At 41.1% G+C, this 12,267-nt stretch overlaps 1 protein-coding gene across 1 annotated transcript; it reads left to right on the forward strand.

The window, feature by feature from the left end:
- The first annotated feature begins 2,472 nt into the window (after window positions 1-2,472).
- LOC114909800 (LIM/homeobox protein Lhx2-like) lies at window positions 2,473-11,149 on the forward strand. Its single transcript, XM_029249607.1, has 3 exons — window positions 2,473-2,575; window positions 8,664-8,869; window positions 10,668-11,149. The coding sequence occupies exons 1-3, from the start codon at window positions 2,473-2,475 to the stop codon at window positions 10,959-10,961; spliced, it is 603 nt and encodes a 200-aa protein (XP_029105440.1). The 3' UTR covers window positions 10,962-11,149.
- Window positions 11,150-12,267: the final 1,118 nt, after the last annotated feature.

A 12,267-nucleotide genomic window follows, 5' to 3' on the forward strand; every position in this document is an offset into this window, starting at 1 on the left:
GCGTCATAAACGACAGCACCACTCTTTGTGCAAAACAATAAATGAAACAAGCGAAGCAACATCAATTTTTCGATGCCAGTTATTTTCAGTTATTATAAATTATGTTTGTCAGTTTTGCAACTGAAAAGACGGAAGTTATATCCGAAAACGTTTCGAATCTAGCTCGTCAACATCCCGCTTTTATTCGTCGCATCCCCCCTTTGTGAACAGCGGAGCTGATTATGACAGATTTCTGAACTTATGATTTATGTAGTTATGAATCGGTGGCGAAAAGGCGGCGGAGGCGCGCGGTGCTGCTCCTCTCTAATGGGGATGTTGTCATAACACGGATATCGAAAGGAAACCAACAGTCTCGGAGGTTTAATTAGATGTAATTTGCTACGTCATGTTAATTAAAGGAATCGAGCGGGGCGCCCTGTGAGTGTGCGTGCGTGTGCGCGCGCGCATTTCGCGCGCTCGCGGAAAGGCAGGGAACCGTTGCGTTCTCGTTGCATCAGACAAAGCGCTGAAGATTTTGCCACTTTCACGCCTGACGTTTCAATTACGCTGGCACCCGTTATAATCCACTTAATAACTATAATTATGTTTGTATTTCCGCTGAGACACGTTTCCTCACACAGCGATATTATCGCAGACCCCTTAACAAATGACCTTAATTTCAGCAGCAATAAATAAAACGCATCCATCTGTCCATTGTGCGGGGTCGCGGTGATCCAGAGTCTGTCTCGGAAACATAGGGCGTGAGGGGAGATCAATGAGGAAAAGAGAAGGGAAATAAGTGAGATATTAAACCTTAATCATAATTTAGAAAAGGTGGATTACTGCGAGTTCCTGGCGATTGAAGGGACCCTACTGGACAATCGTTCGGGAAAAGCGCTCGGCCCCTTGCGCACCGGGCCTTGAGGCGGGGATTGGGGGAGGGGGTCCAGCTGCAGGGCTTTGGAGGACGATGGAGGCTGACAAGTGGAACATGGCTCACATGGAAGCAGGAACTTCAAAAGATGAGAGGAGAGGGGAATGGGGGCTCTCCGGGGGGGGGGGGGGGGGGGGGATCTTAAAAAAAAAAAACCTCACCCCACTTGTTGAATAGCAATTTGAAGAGTATCTAGGTCAGTAAATCAGTGTTGGAAAACTTGTTGAACGTGGGGGCACCTGAAATGAATTCTGGGGGAAAAAAAAAGCTTTTCGCTCTTAGTATGTTCAGATTATTTTTTTAACAGCCAAAACTCATTTTATCCAGAAAACAGCCCGTCGTCACTTGTCAACTTTAGATTTAATTTTAACTTAAGAAATTCATGGAAAAAACTTTTGTGTTGTAATAGTAATAATAATAATAATAATAATAATAATAATAATAATATATAATACTGAATGACAATGATTCATTCCATAACTCTTGTGTAACACAACACAATTTCAGACAACAATATATTTAACACTGATAATCTATATAACATCAATCTGTATAGCGCACTGGGCACTGGTGAAGCACAATAAGTCTTGTCATTTTAACTGTGTTTTACATTGTTAACATCAACATCTAGGCCTGCATATTTAACTGTCTTTATTTTGCTGCAGGGAATAGCTTGTCAGGACTGATACATTTCTTTTTAAAGACATATAACTATCATCACCTCGTTTGAGAGGGCTTGCAATGTGGAAGTGATACAGGTTTATTTCAGTCTGTCTCATTTGTCATGCGAACTACATTTTTATCACCAGGAAAGTGCTTTTTTTATGAGGGAAACCTTGCCTTGTCTTGCGCAGCTGAAAACGCCTTTTTAACTCAGATTGAGTTCCATAAGAGTCCTTCTCCTTTTGTCCCCTTGGTTTCTTCTGCTCACATTCGACAAATTACTCAAAGTCAAGAGATCAGAATAAAACAAAAACAGCCAAGAATAGAGATATTTCTGTGTGTGTGTGTGTGTGTGGGGCAGTGAATGATGAGCAGTGTGACACTGATGGTGACAGTTACAGCAATTGTGATAATGACAGTGACAGTGAGAAAGATAGTGACCGTGATGATAGTGATGGTGATTTTGACAGTGTTTGTGACAGTGACAGTGCTCATGGCAGCGAAAGTGATGGTGACAGTGATAATGATAATGACAGTAACAGTTATTGTGACAGTGACTTTTGCAGTGAGAGTGACAGTGATGGTGGCAGTGATAATAAATGAGACTGTCTTTGTGACAGTGAAAATTATTGTGACAGTGATGGGGACAATGATAATGATTATGACAGGAATGGTGACAGTAACAATGACCGTGACAGTGATAGTGATGGTGACCATGATAATGACAGTCACAGTGATGATGGCAGTGATCGTGATAGTGACCATGATGGTAACAGTGACAGTGACTGACAGTGGTCATGATACTGACAGTGACACTGTGACAGTGATCATGATAGTGACAGTGACTATGACAATGATCATGGTAAGTGAAAGTGATGGTAACAGTGACAGTGATAATGACAGTGACAATGCAGCGATTATGTGATCATGATAGTGACAGTGATGATAAGAGTGACAATGACAGTGAGTATGACAGGAATCATGATAGTGACAGTGATGGTAAGAGTGATTATGAGTAAGTCTAGACAGTGACAGTGACGTTTACAGTGATGGTGACAATGACAGTGACAGGCTGCACAGAACATTGTTTTTCTTGCTATATTAACTATTCAACCATCATCACGTCTAAACTCTGAACAATTTGTCTGACACTGGAATTGGACACTTTTCAGTTCCTGCTACAGACCTTTTTTTTTTTTTTTGCCATATCTGAAACCTAATTTGAGTGATTTTGTTTTATCACTAAATATTTCTCGTTACTATGAATACACACACAGAAACTGAATCTAAAAGCCGGACCAAGACTTCGCTCGAGATTCAAACGACTGAAGAAACTCGGGCGCGTTTTTGAACTTTGCTGCCCCCTTGAGGTCATGTTGACTCCACACGTCACACATTTGTTTTATTGATAATACGGTCATAAGCATAAAATCACACGTGTGGCACATGCGATCCACTCCTTCTTGAAGAAAAAACATGCAAGGTCAGGGCAATATTAACACTTCTGCGTACGAATAACGGATTTAATCTGTAATCTGTAGCAATGCGAAACGCTTATAAATTTCCATCAGGGCTGTTAAAAATCGCGGTGACACAGAACCGGCGGTAAAATATGCTGCGGGGTCCTGGATCTCCGGGGTGTGATCATTTAACGGCAATTATTGCGGCATTCGTGTTGCTGTGTGTTGGTCACAATCGGTAATATTTCCGTTGTCACATAAAATATTATCTGAGAAGTGTGATTCTCGCAGCAACACTTGCAGCCCTGCCAAGAAACTCTCCTCAAGAAAGTGTGTGTGTGTGTCATTGTGAAGCGCTATGCTGTCCACGTCTCGGTGCTGCATAATGGAAATTACAACTCGAAAACCTCCCATCATTTCCATATTAGTGGTAAATTAAACGGCACGGATGAACGCGTGCATTTTCGTTACTCTCCCATTACGCATCTGTTTAGTTTCCATGGTTATAACTTAACATGATTATTAATAAATCCATCTATGCAGGTCAAATTCAGAAGCGTCTCACTCACTGCCCATGTCCGTTCACTACTGAATTTACCTTTTTGAAACTAATTTCACCCTTTTCCCCATGTGCTCGAGTTATTCAGTAATAAATCATGAGTCAAATGAGTTGTGTTAAACCCAACACGTGGGAGCTTATTTTGCTCCCCCCATCCCCCATCCGTTTTAAGAGTAAATGTGACACTGCCACTTGTACTGCGTGGAGGGTAATTACCATAGTCCTTGGCAGCGCATTCCAGAAATCTGTATACGATCATCTAATTTATAACACAAAGTATATCTCACATTTTTAGCCTTCACTGTGGTAAAGCGGTATTTATGTTTGCTTGGAGAGTGCACGCAACATCAGTTTCAGGAGATGAATATTGTGTCGCCAACATGTCCTCATGTAGCACCAATTAGAATAATAACCACCTCCCCACTATTTCACACTATTTGTAGAAACGTCGCTCGAGGACGGACCCAAAGGTCGCAGGTTCGAATCCCACCAAGCTGTAGTAAACCTGGAGCAAGGTTTTTACCTTAAATTACTCCGGTTAAAATTACCCACCTGTATAAATGGTGCAGCTCCTAAATGTCAAGAAATGTGACATATGTTAAATATATCTCCAGTGAAGGATACCGCCACTGCCTTTCAGACTCAACAATTAAGGAAGATAAAAAATAAAATGATTTAGGAAGAAAGTGGCAGCATTTGGCACTGAACTATAGCCTTTAAAGAATGGAGGATACTAAAGGAGAAAAGTCGTGAAGAAATAAACTAAAAGCTGGAGCTGATTATGTTTTTATATTCATCATATTCATCATGATACATCATCGTGTTTTCAAGGAGTTCGACAGTTTTTCACTATTTTCTGTTATCCCGCACTTCGGACCTTTATTGCAATTTCACATGGATTCCTTAATAATTTGTAAAATGATGTAAATGTTTGTATTATATAAAACGTATGAAAACATACAAGCAATCGTCGCCTGTTAGTTTCGTTTAATTCCATCCATCGAATTTCAGTAATTTCTTTCCCTGAGCAGGGTCACGGTGGTCCGGAGCCTATCCCGACGGGGCGGCGCTACACCGTGAATGGGCTCCCACTGTTCAGTTACTTTAGTTTAATTAGTTTTTAATGGCTTGCGGTACAATTCCCCCCTTTGCTCAGTGAAAAAATGAAAATGGTAAAATTGGCGGGAAGCCTCAACCCTCAGAGATGGTGCGATCATTATTTTTTTTTAAAGAAAATTTTAAGGCGAACAAATATTGTTAAGCATAGACACACTGAAGACAAAAGTGTAGCAAAAAAAAAACAGGTAAAAAACAGGTAATAAAGCTAGGTACAGAGAAGATGCGAATGAATGAATGAATGAATGAATGAATGAATGAATGTTTGCAGTCTACTCAGCAATGACCTCCTGGATATTCCAATGTCTTTGCTGTCGGAAAGAGAAGATCGGTGATCCCCGCTCGCCGCTATACTCTCCGCAATGCCGTGGGGCGCATTTAAGCCATCGATCCGCAGCCGGACTTGCCGCACTTTGCAAAATGATCGCATAGTTACATACCAGGCTCGTTACCACGCTCCCGACTCACGAAGACCTTTGGAACACGTTACTGGGAGAGCGGCAGTTAGAAGTTTTGCACTACACAGCACTGTGAAAATCTGCATTTTCTAGAGTAAAATATTGTAGCGGACGGATGGGGCGAAGAAGGACGCACGGACAGCGTTTATTACGAACGTTTATTGGAACAGCAACACAGGGAAGTAATGGTCTCGGTCCGAGGACTCTTTTCCTCAGGCACCTGCGTCTGAAACCAGCCGTACTCAGCCTGCTTAGCCTTTTCCCAGATTTCCTTAACACTAACACTGTCCAAGAGGCACTCAGCCCCTTATTATAAGGCTTATAATAAAATTATTATAAGGCATATAATTATTATTATAAGGCTTATAATCCCTGCGATCCTCCGCTTGGACAACTATTTCACCTTTTCCCCACTATCCCAACTAAGGAACAAATCAGTGCCCAGATATGTAATAACACCCAGTAAAATGAAGGAGAAGTGATTTACACCATTATATGGGATAGGCTGCATTCTCTGAAGCTTTGCTGTAGATTTACTGTAGCACTACTGAGTTTGTATAATTCATTGTTTACTATAAGTTTTACTGTAATGATACTGAAATATTGCAATAATCTTACAGTATCACTGTGGGGGTCATCTAAGCAGTATAGTGAACAACCCGTAAGTCACTATTGATTCTTTTAATTTTGATATTTTTATATGCAAAACAGATTACAGTAAAGATGATACTTTTTGGACTAGTAGTAATTCAGTGCATGATAGACTTTTTAGTCTTTTAAACCCCACAAGCAATTTGTTGATAATTATTACATTTACATTATGTGGACACTTTCCTTCAAAGTGTCTTACAGTGTTAAGATACTTAAATTATTACCCATAGCTGGGTAATTCTACTCGATCAATTTAGAATAATTACTTTAGTCAAGGGTTACTACAGCTGGAAGTGGGGATTCAAACCTGCAACGTGTGGGTCCAAAGGCAGCAGCTCTAACCCACTATGCTCCCAGTTGTCCCCTATTAATTATTAATATAATTATTAAATAATATCATCTAACAATTAACATAATAAATGTTATAATAATTATAACCTGCTACTATCTTCACCTAATTAGTTAAACGGCAGATTGTTAGCTGTAGCTAAAAACCCAACTTATGGCACATTCTAAAAAAATTTAGATGCTTACAAAATTTAGCTACTTAGTATTAGTAACCTTTTAACTGATTTCATTAAACACTTTTACTAACATTCTTTCTATTTCTGTTCTTTCTATTTCTATTAAAATGAGTGGGTGATTGTTATGCTGGTGTTGAGTCCTCAACTTAAGGTAAAATAAAATTTGCTTGAAAAAAACATGCAGGAAAAAGCTCAAAAATCATGATCAACCACCCTACCCCACACCGTTTCCTTGAACCCGAAGTTATACAATCATACATTTATGAGATATTATAAACTCAGCCCAGTCCAGTATTGACAAGAACTGTAAAGCTTTCTGAAATACTGGAGTCTAATCCATACATTTTTGGAGTCAAACTAAAAAAAATCATTAATTGTATCGTAAAAATATAAGGAGTCAATAAAAATGATTTCATAAAATTCTTTCAGTGTTTTATCTTGGTGTGGTCTTTTAAAAAATGCAGGTAAATACATTTAATGTTTAAATACAACCTGTTTAAATAACATATCCTGTTATTCATTAAACACTACATTGGAAATATAAATTTATTACAATAAAATCTCCATACTTAGAAGTCTTAAAGAGGACTTTAAAGTACAGTAGTTCCATAAATTATTGCAGCTAAACATCACAATATAGTACTTTATCATATTCTATTATTTAGTTTTCATACTGTCTTAAGTATTACAGCAGTGATTCCAGCAGTGATTTGCAGTGAATTTCTCATAATTTTTTTTCTAGTAACAGTCCCAAGAAAGCAGGAAAAAGTTGCTCAGAGATACTTTGGGGAGGTGCAGAGTACAACATCACTGGCTTCCCATTCAGGTTAACAGAAGGATTGTTTGTTGTTTGCCCTCACGGGACCAGCTGTGTGTTTAGGGTTTAACTCCTTCCGGAGATATGAGCTCTTCAGCTGTCACAGGTTTATACAGCAAATACCGTGAGACTGGATTTGGCTCCGAGGCTTGTTTTACCAGGAAGTCACCCAAACTTTAAAAATGTATATTTGAAACAAGACCTAAAACTCAAAACTCCAGGTTGAAGCAGAAACCCTTTTTTTGTGTTGTGTGTACAGCTGGCTGATTTTATCTTAGGATTTTACAACAGGAGTGGAGATTCAAACCCAGGTCCTTCAAGTACAAACTGACAACTCACCGTTGCACAACTTACTGTTATTTTGCCAGTTTTAGCCCTGAAATGTTTTAAAGCCCTCAAATCCAGTGTGGACTCAGTAATTTACTCATCCCAAACACCACTTTTCACTCTTTTGTTTAAAGTACATTTAAGTAAATGTCTCATCTAAATCTGTTTGCCAGCAAATCTACAATATCCATAATGCCCACCTGCAATGCACAGGCTGAACTGTGATCATAGTTACGAGTTACTGAGCCACCTAGGATGCATGAAAATTCAGGAAGAAGGCAGCACTTACGCTGGTTTACTGCACAGGAGTGTAAATCAGTCTGAATTTGTGGTGTTTGCATGAATACATAAAACCAAAGTGTAATTTTATTTTAGTGGTGTTAAAAAACGTGGGTCAGAATTATTTTTGCAATGGCTCTTCACTGTAGCATTATTTTAAACATCTTATTTCCAAGTTATTAGTATTTTGTACGTGCCTTGTGATGGACTGCTGTCCCAACCAGTATGTAACCTGCCTCGCACCCTATTCTTCCAGGATGGACTCCGGACCAATGCGGACCTTGCTTTGGACAAGTAGTTATTGAAAATTGATGGATGTATGTCTGTACTTTTTTGTACGGATTTTATACACATTGATTATCATTCCTGAAATGGAAATGTAGGCAGCATTTAAGAACTATCATTGCTATAAAATGCAAATTAGGGGTGCTTTAGGGCTACAGGAAAAATAAGACACACACGCACACGGGCGAGCCGGAGCCTAACCTGGCAACACAGGGCGCAAGGCTGGAGGGGGAGGGGACACACCCAGGATGGGATGCCAGTGCATCACAAGGCACCCCAAGCAGGACTTGAACCCCAGACCCACCAGAGAGCAGGACCTGACCAAACCCCCCTGCACCATCACGCCCCCTGCAGACAAATAAGAGTCAAATGCAAAAAACATATGAATGATTAGGATCACCTTACCTGTAACATGTTGCAGGTCACACATAAGACATAGAGTGCAGTACCTTGCAAAGTTTGCACTAAGGTGAGATTGGATCCATGGAAGACTAGTTTTTCATGATATTTCAGCAGTTAAAAAACCTTTCGTGGACCACTCAGAATTCGGAGGAAGCTGGACAGTTTAAACTTCCATGCTAAATGCACACCTATCCTGTGTCTTGCCTCAGCCCTCAGCTGTAATGAGAATGACTGCGACCCCCTGGACCGTGACTCGCACTACAGCTCCGGCCAGAAGTCCAAGCGCATGAGGACGTCCTTCAAGCATCACCAGCTGCGGACCATGAAGTCCTATTTTGCCATCAACCACAACCCTGATGCCAAGGACCTGAAACAGCTTGCCCAGAAGACAGGCCTTACCAAACGGGTTCTGCAGGTGAGCACGGTATTGAACTGGTGGGTCTAGAGCTTTGGTGTGTGTGTCCTGGTCCCAGTAGGACTATCTCCATCCCCTCTGAAGAACTAAATGCAGGAGTGCAGCATTTTACAGATTTGCAGTTTACTGCAGGCTTCCCCCACATAACGAGCACAATTCTTTCCAAAGAATCTGCTCATAAGGTGAATTCTCCCTAATTAATGTGTTTCTGTGCTACGAAAGGTTCAACAGTTTTTCTCACCAGAAGTGCAAAATTCTTGAGTTATTTTTTAAACGCAGACAAAATCTGTTTCTAACACAAAGTCCATATCATATGAATGCTATCTAATCTATCAATGGCTACAACTGCTTATCCCAAGCAGGGTGGTGGCAAGCCAGGGCCTAACATAGCAGCACAGGGCCGGGGGGCGATGTGACACACCCCGGACGGGACATCAGTCTGCTGCAGGGCACCCCAAGCAGGGCTCGAACCCCAGACCTGCCACACAGCAGGCCCTACCCAAGCCCGCTGCACCACTGCATCCCCCTACCTAATGAAGCGCGCACACACACACACACGCGCGCGCGCGCACACACACACACACACACACACACATTTTCAGAACCGCCTTGTCCCTTACGGGGTCACGGGGAACCGGAGCCTACCCGGCAACACAGGGCGTAAGGCCGGAGGGGGAAGGGGACACACCCAGGACGGGACGCCAGTCCGCCGCAAGGCACCCCAAGCGGGACTCGAACCCCAGACCCACGGAGAGCAGGACTGCGGTCCAACCCACTGCGCCACCGCACCCCCCCTAATGAAGAAATTTTGTAATTACTGTAATCACTCATAATGCCTATAACCCCTCTCTGCTGAACTATTTGTGAAGTGTGATTAAATAGTGAATTAAATCAATACTGTTCATGACGATACTGCTTTTCAAGAGTATTCTATGCCATTGATTACTTCAGGTATTAAAATGATGGCTAAGGCTTTCCTTTGCCTTTCGGTCTTTTCACCGTCTTGTAGCACGTTGTTTCAGTTTTTCTTGCTGCAGGGGTCATCACTAGTCACCAAGCCCTGACTTTCTCTCGATAGCACTTGCCGTGTTGTGATGAAAGAGGATATGAAAAAACTTATGAGATTTTGGATTGATGCTTACCAGCCAGCACACAGCCACAGGACCTGTGAGATGGTGTAGGAGAAGCCACACCATGAATGGGGAGGAGGCTGGTTGATTTTTGTGGAACTCAACATTATCAAGACTAGAAATTCCTGTTCTCGTAAGACACTTCTCATGTTGGTTGATACCACGTTACTTAAATTTTAGGACCGAAATTACACTGATCTCCAAATATAAAGGCTTCTTATGCAGGGGAAGATAATTCTGTATTTAACTGTCTTTTGTGTATTTAACTGTCTTGGCTACTGCATTTAAATTTTGTCACAAAAAATCAAAGATAGTGTTGATATGCCAGGATTAGTTGTATGGTTGGTTTTTTTAAATTTTTTCTGTGCAGGTTTGTTGATTATTATGAAACAGTATACTGTCCATCTTTGTATGAGGGTCAGTCAAGAAGTATTGTTTTAGAAGAGTTGAAAAAATACAACTGCAAATGTTTTTTTGACTCACCTTCGTGTTGAAGGTTTTTTAGCATGAGACATGGCAGTGCTGAGTACATTCTCCTCTGTAAGTATCGACTCTAACAAGAAAATGCCGCATTTTGTACATTGCTTGGAATCAGGCCCTTTTTTCGATGTTTTTATTAATTTTTGTCACATGACCACGCAATCTGTAACCGCTCGATTCCTCGGCAGGTCTGGTTCCAAAACGCCCGGGCAAAATTCCGACGGAACCTCCTGCGCCAGGAAAACGGCGCGGCGGACAAGGCATCGGATGGATCCACGCTACCGGGTGGGTCACCCTCTGGCCCCGCCTCTGAGATCTCCAATGCCTCCCTGAGTCCCTCTAGTACACCCACGACCCTCACGGACCTCACCAACCCTACCATGCCCCCCACCGTTACCCCAGTGCTGACCTCTGTGAGCGGGGGCCTGGACCTTCACGACTCCAGAAGTCCCCCCCAGACGACTCTTACCAGTTTATTCTGATATCACCTGATTCCTTCTTCGAAGACCTTCAAGGAAATGTACTGTAAACAAGACAGTTAAAAAAAGCATAACGTTATAACGTTAAAATATGACCACATCTCTTAGTTTTGTCCCAAGCCTATTTCAAAATCTTTGTATGTACGGCTACTAAGCCTAACAGAAATTTTATTTGGTTTCTTCTTTTCTGAGAACCGAAGAGACGCTTTTTCCCTGTCATCAATATGTTTACAGATGGAGAAACGAAGAACTGCCTAATATTAGAAAATTACTTTTGTTTCAACCACCGACACTTGTCTAGCTGTAACATGGGCTGTGAATTCACCAAAGAGAGTGACAGAGATTTGAAAGGACACACTTTATAATGGCAGATTGAAAAAATAAAGCGATGACAAAGGATGGAAGACAAACTTTATCCAACTACAATCTGTCCTGTGCCTTATATACGTCCCTCAAAGAAATCCTCTAACACTGATTTTTGTCTTTACCCATCACTTTACAATGACAAATATGATACACAGAAACGGCCTCGGTGTGTACAAAATTTCACCTCTTTATTATTATTCATTACCTGGTGCTTTTCTCCAAGTACAATGTTAGATTTGTGTATTAAGATACTAAAAGGCATTTACCCATTTATACACCTGGGTAGTTTTTATTGTCTCAGTTTACTGTAAGTACCTTCATCATGGGTACTACAGGAGGAGGTGGGATCTGAATCTGTGTGCTTTGATTGCAAATGATGGATCTTAAATACTATGGCTCCTGCTACCTCAAAAATGACAACTGAGCTACAGTTTTAAATTTTTGCACACGTTTAAAAACTGTAATGATGATAAAATGCACATGTCAGAGCTTATTGCTTGTGACACCATTCAAGAGGGCTGACAAGACTGTGGACATCAGACTAATGTGGGTAGGATCAATGTGCTTAAAACATATCTATGCGAAGAACACCACGCTTTTTCCACTGAAAATGCACCTCATCATTCTTCTGTAACAGAGCAGGACATGAACATCATTATTATTTGTGTAGCCTATATCTCATTCACGTACAGTACCGATGTAAAACGTTAGCATGGGTATCTAGTTTTGTTCATGAGACATTTGGTGAAGAAGTTTGAGAAAATGAGAAAATGAGGCATCATGTCTTGCCACCTCTTCCACAGCAGTTCCCAGAATTATATTTTTTAAACTTCTGTCCAGTTTGTCCCATACAAGTGTTCCCGAAATTGCTCAGGGTCCAACTGGTGCTGCATTCAGGAAAAAAGTATTAATAATCCAGGATACTTGTTTCATTAAATAATTA

This window comes from Scleropages formosus, unplaced genomic scaffold (genome assembly GCF_900964775.1).
Source record: "Scleropages formosus unplaced genomic scaffold, fSclFor1.1, whole genome shotgun sequence".
Classification (NCBI taxonomy): domain Eukaryota; kingdom Metazoa; phylum Chordata; class Actinopteri; order Osteoglossiformes; family Osteoglossidae; genus Scleropages; species Scleropages formosus.

Coding starts and splice junctions, on each gene's coding strand:
- LOC114909800 (XM_029249607.1), top strand. CDS start 2,473: ATGACAGTGACAATGCAGCGATTATGTGATCATGATAGTGACAGTGAT. Junction 2,576..8,663: donor TCATGATAGTGACAGTGATG/GTAAGAGTGATT, acceptor GTCTTGCCTCAG/CCCTCAGCTGTAATGAGAAT. Junction 8,870..10,667: donor TTACCAAACGGGTTCTGCAG/GTGAGCACGGTA, acceptor ATTCCTCGGCAG/GTCTGGTTCCAAAACGCCCG.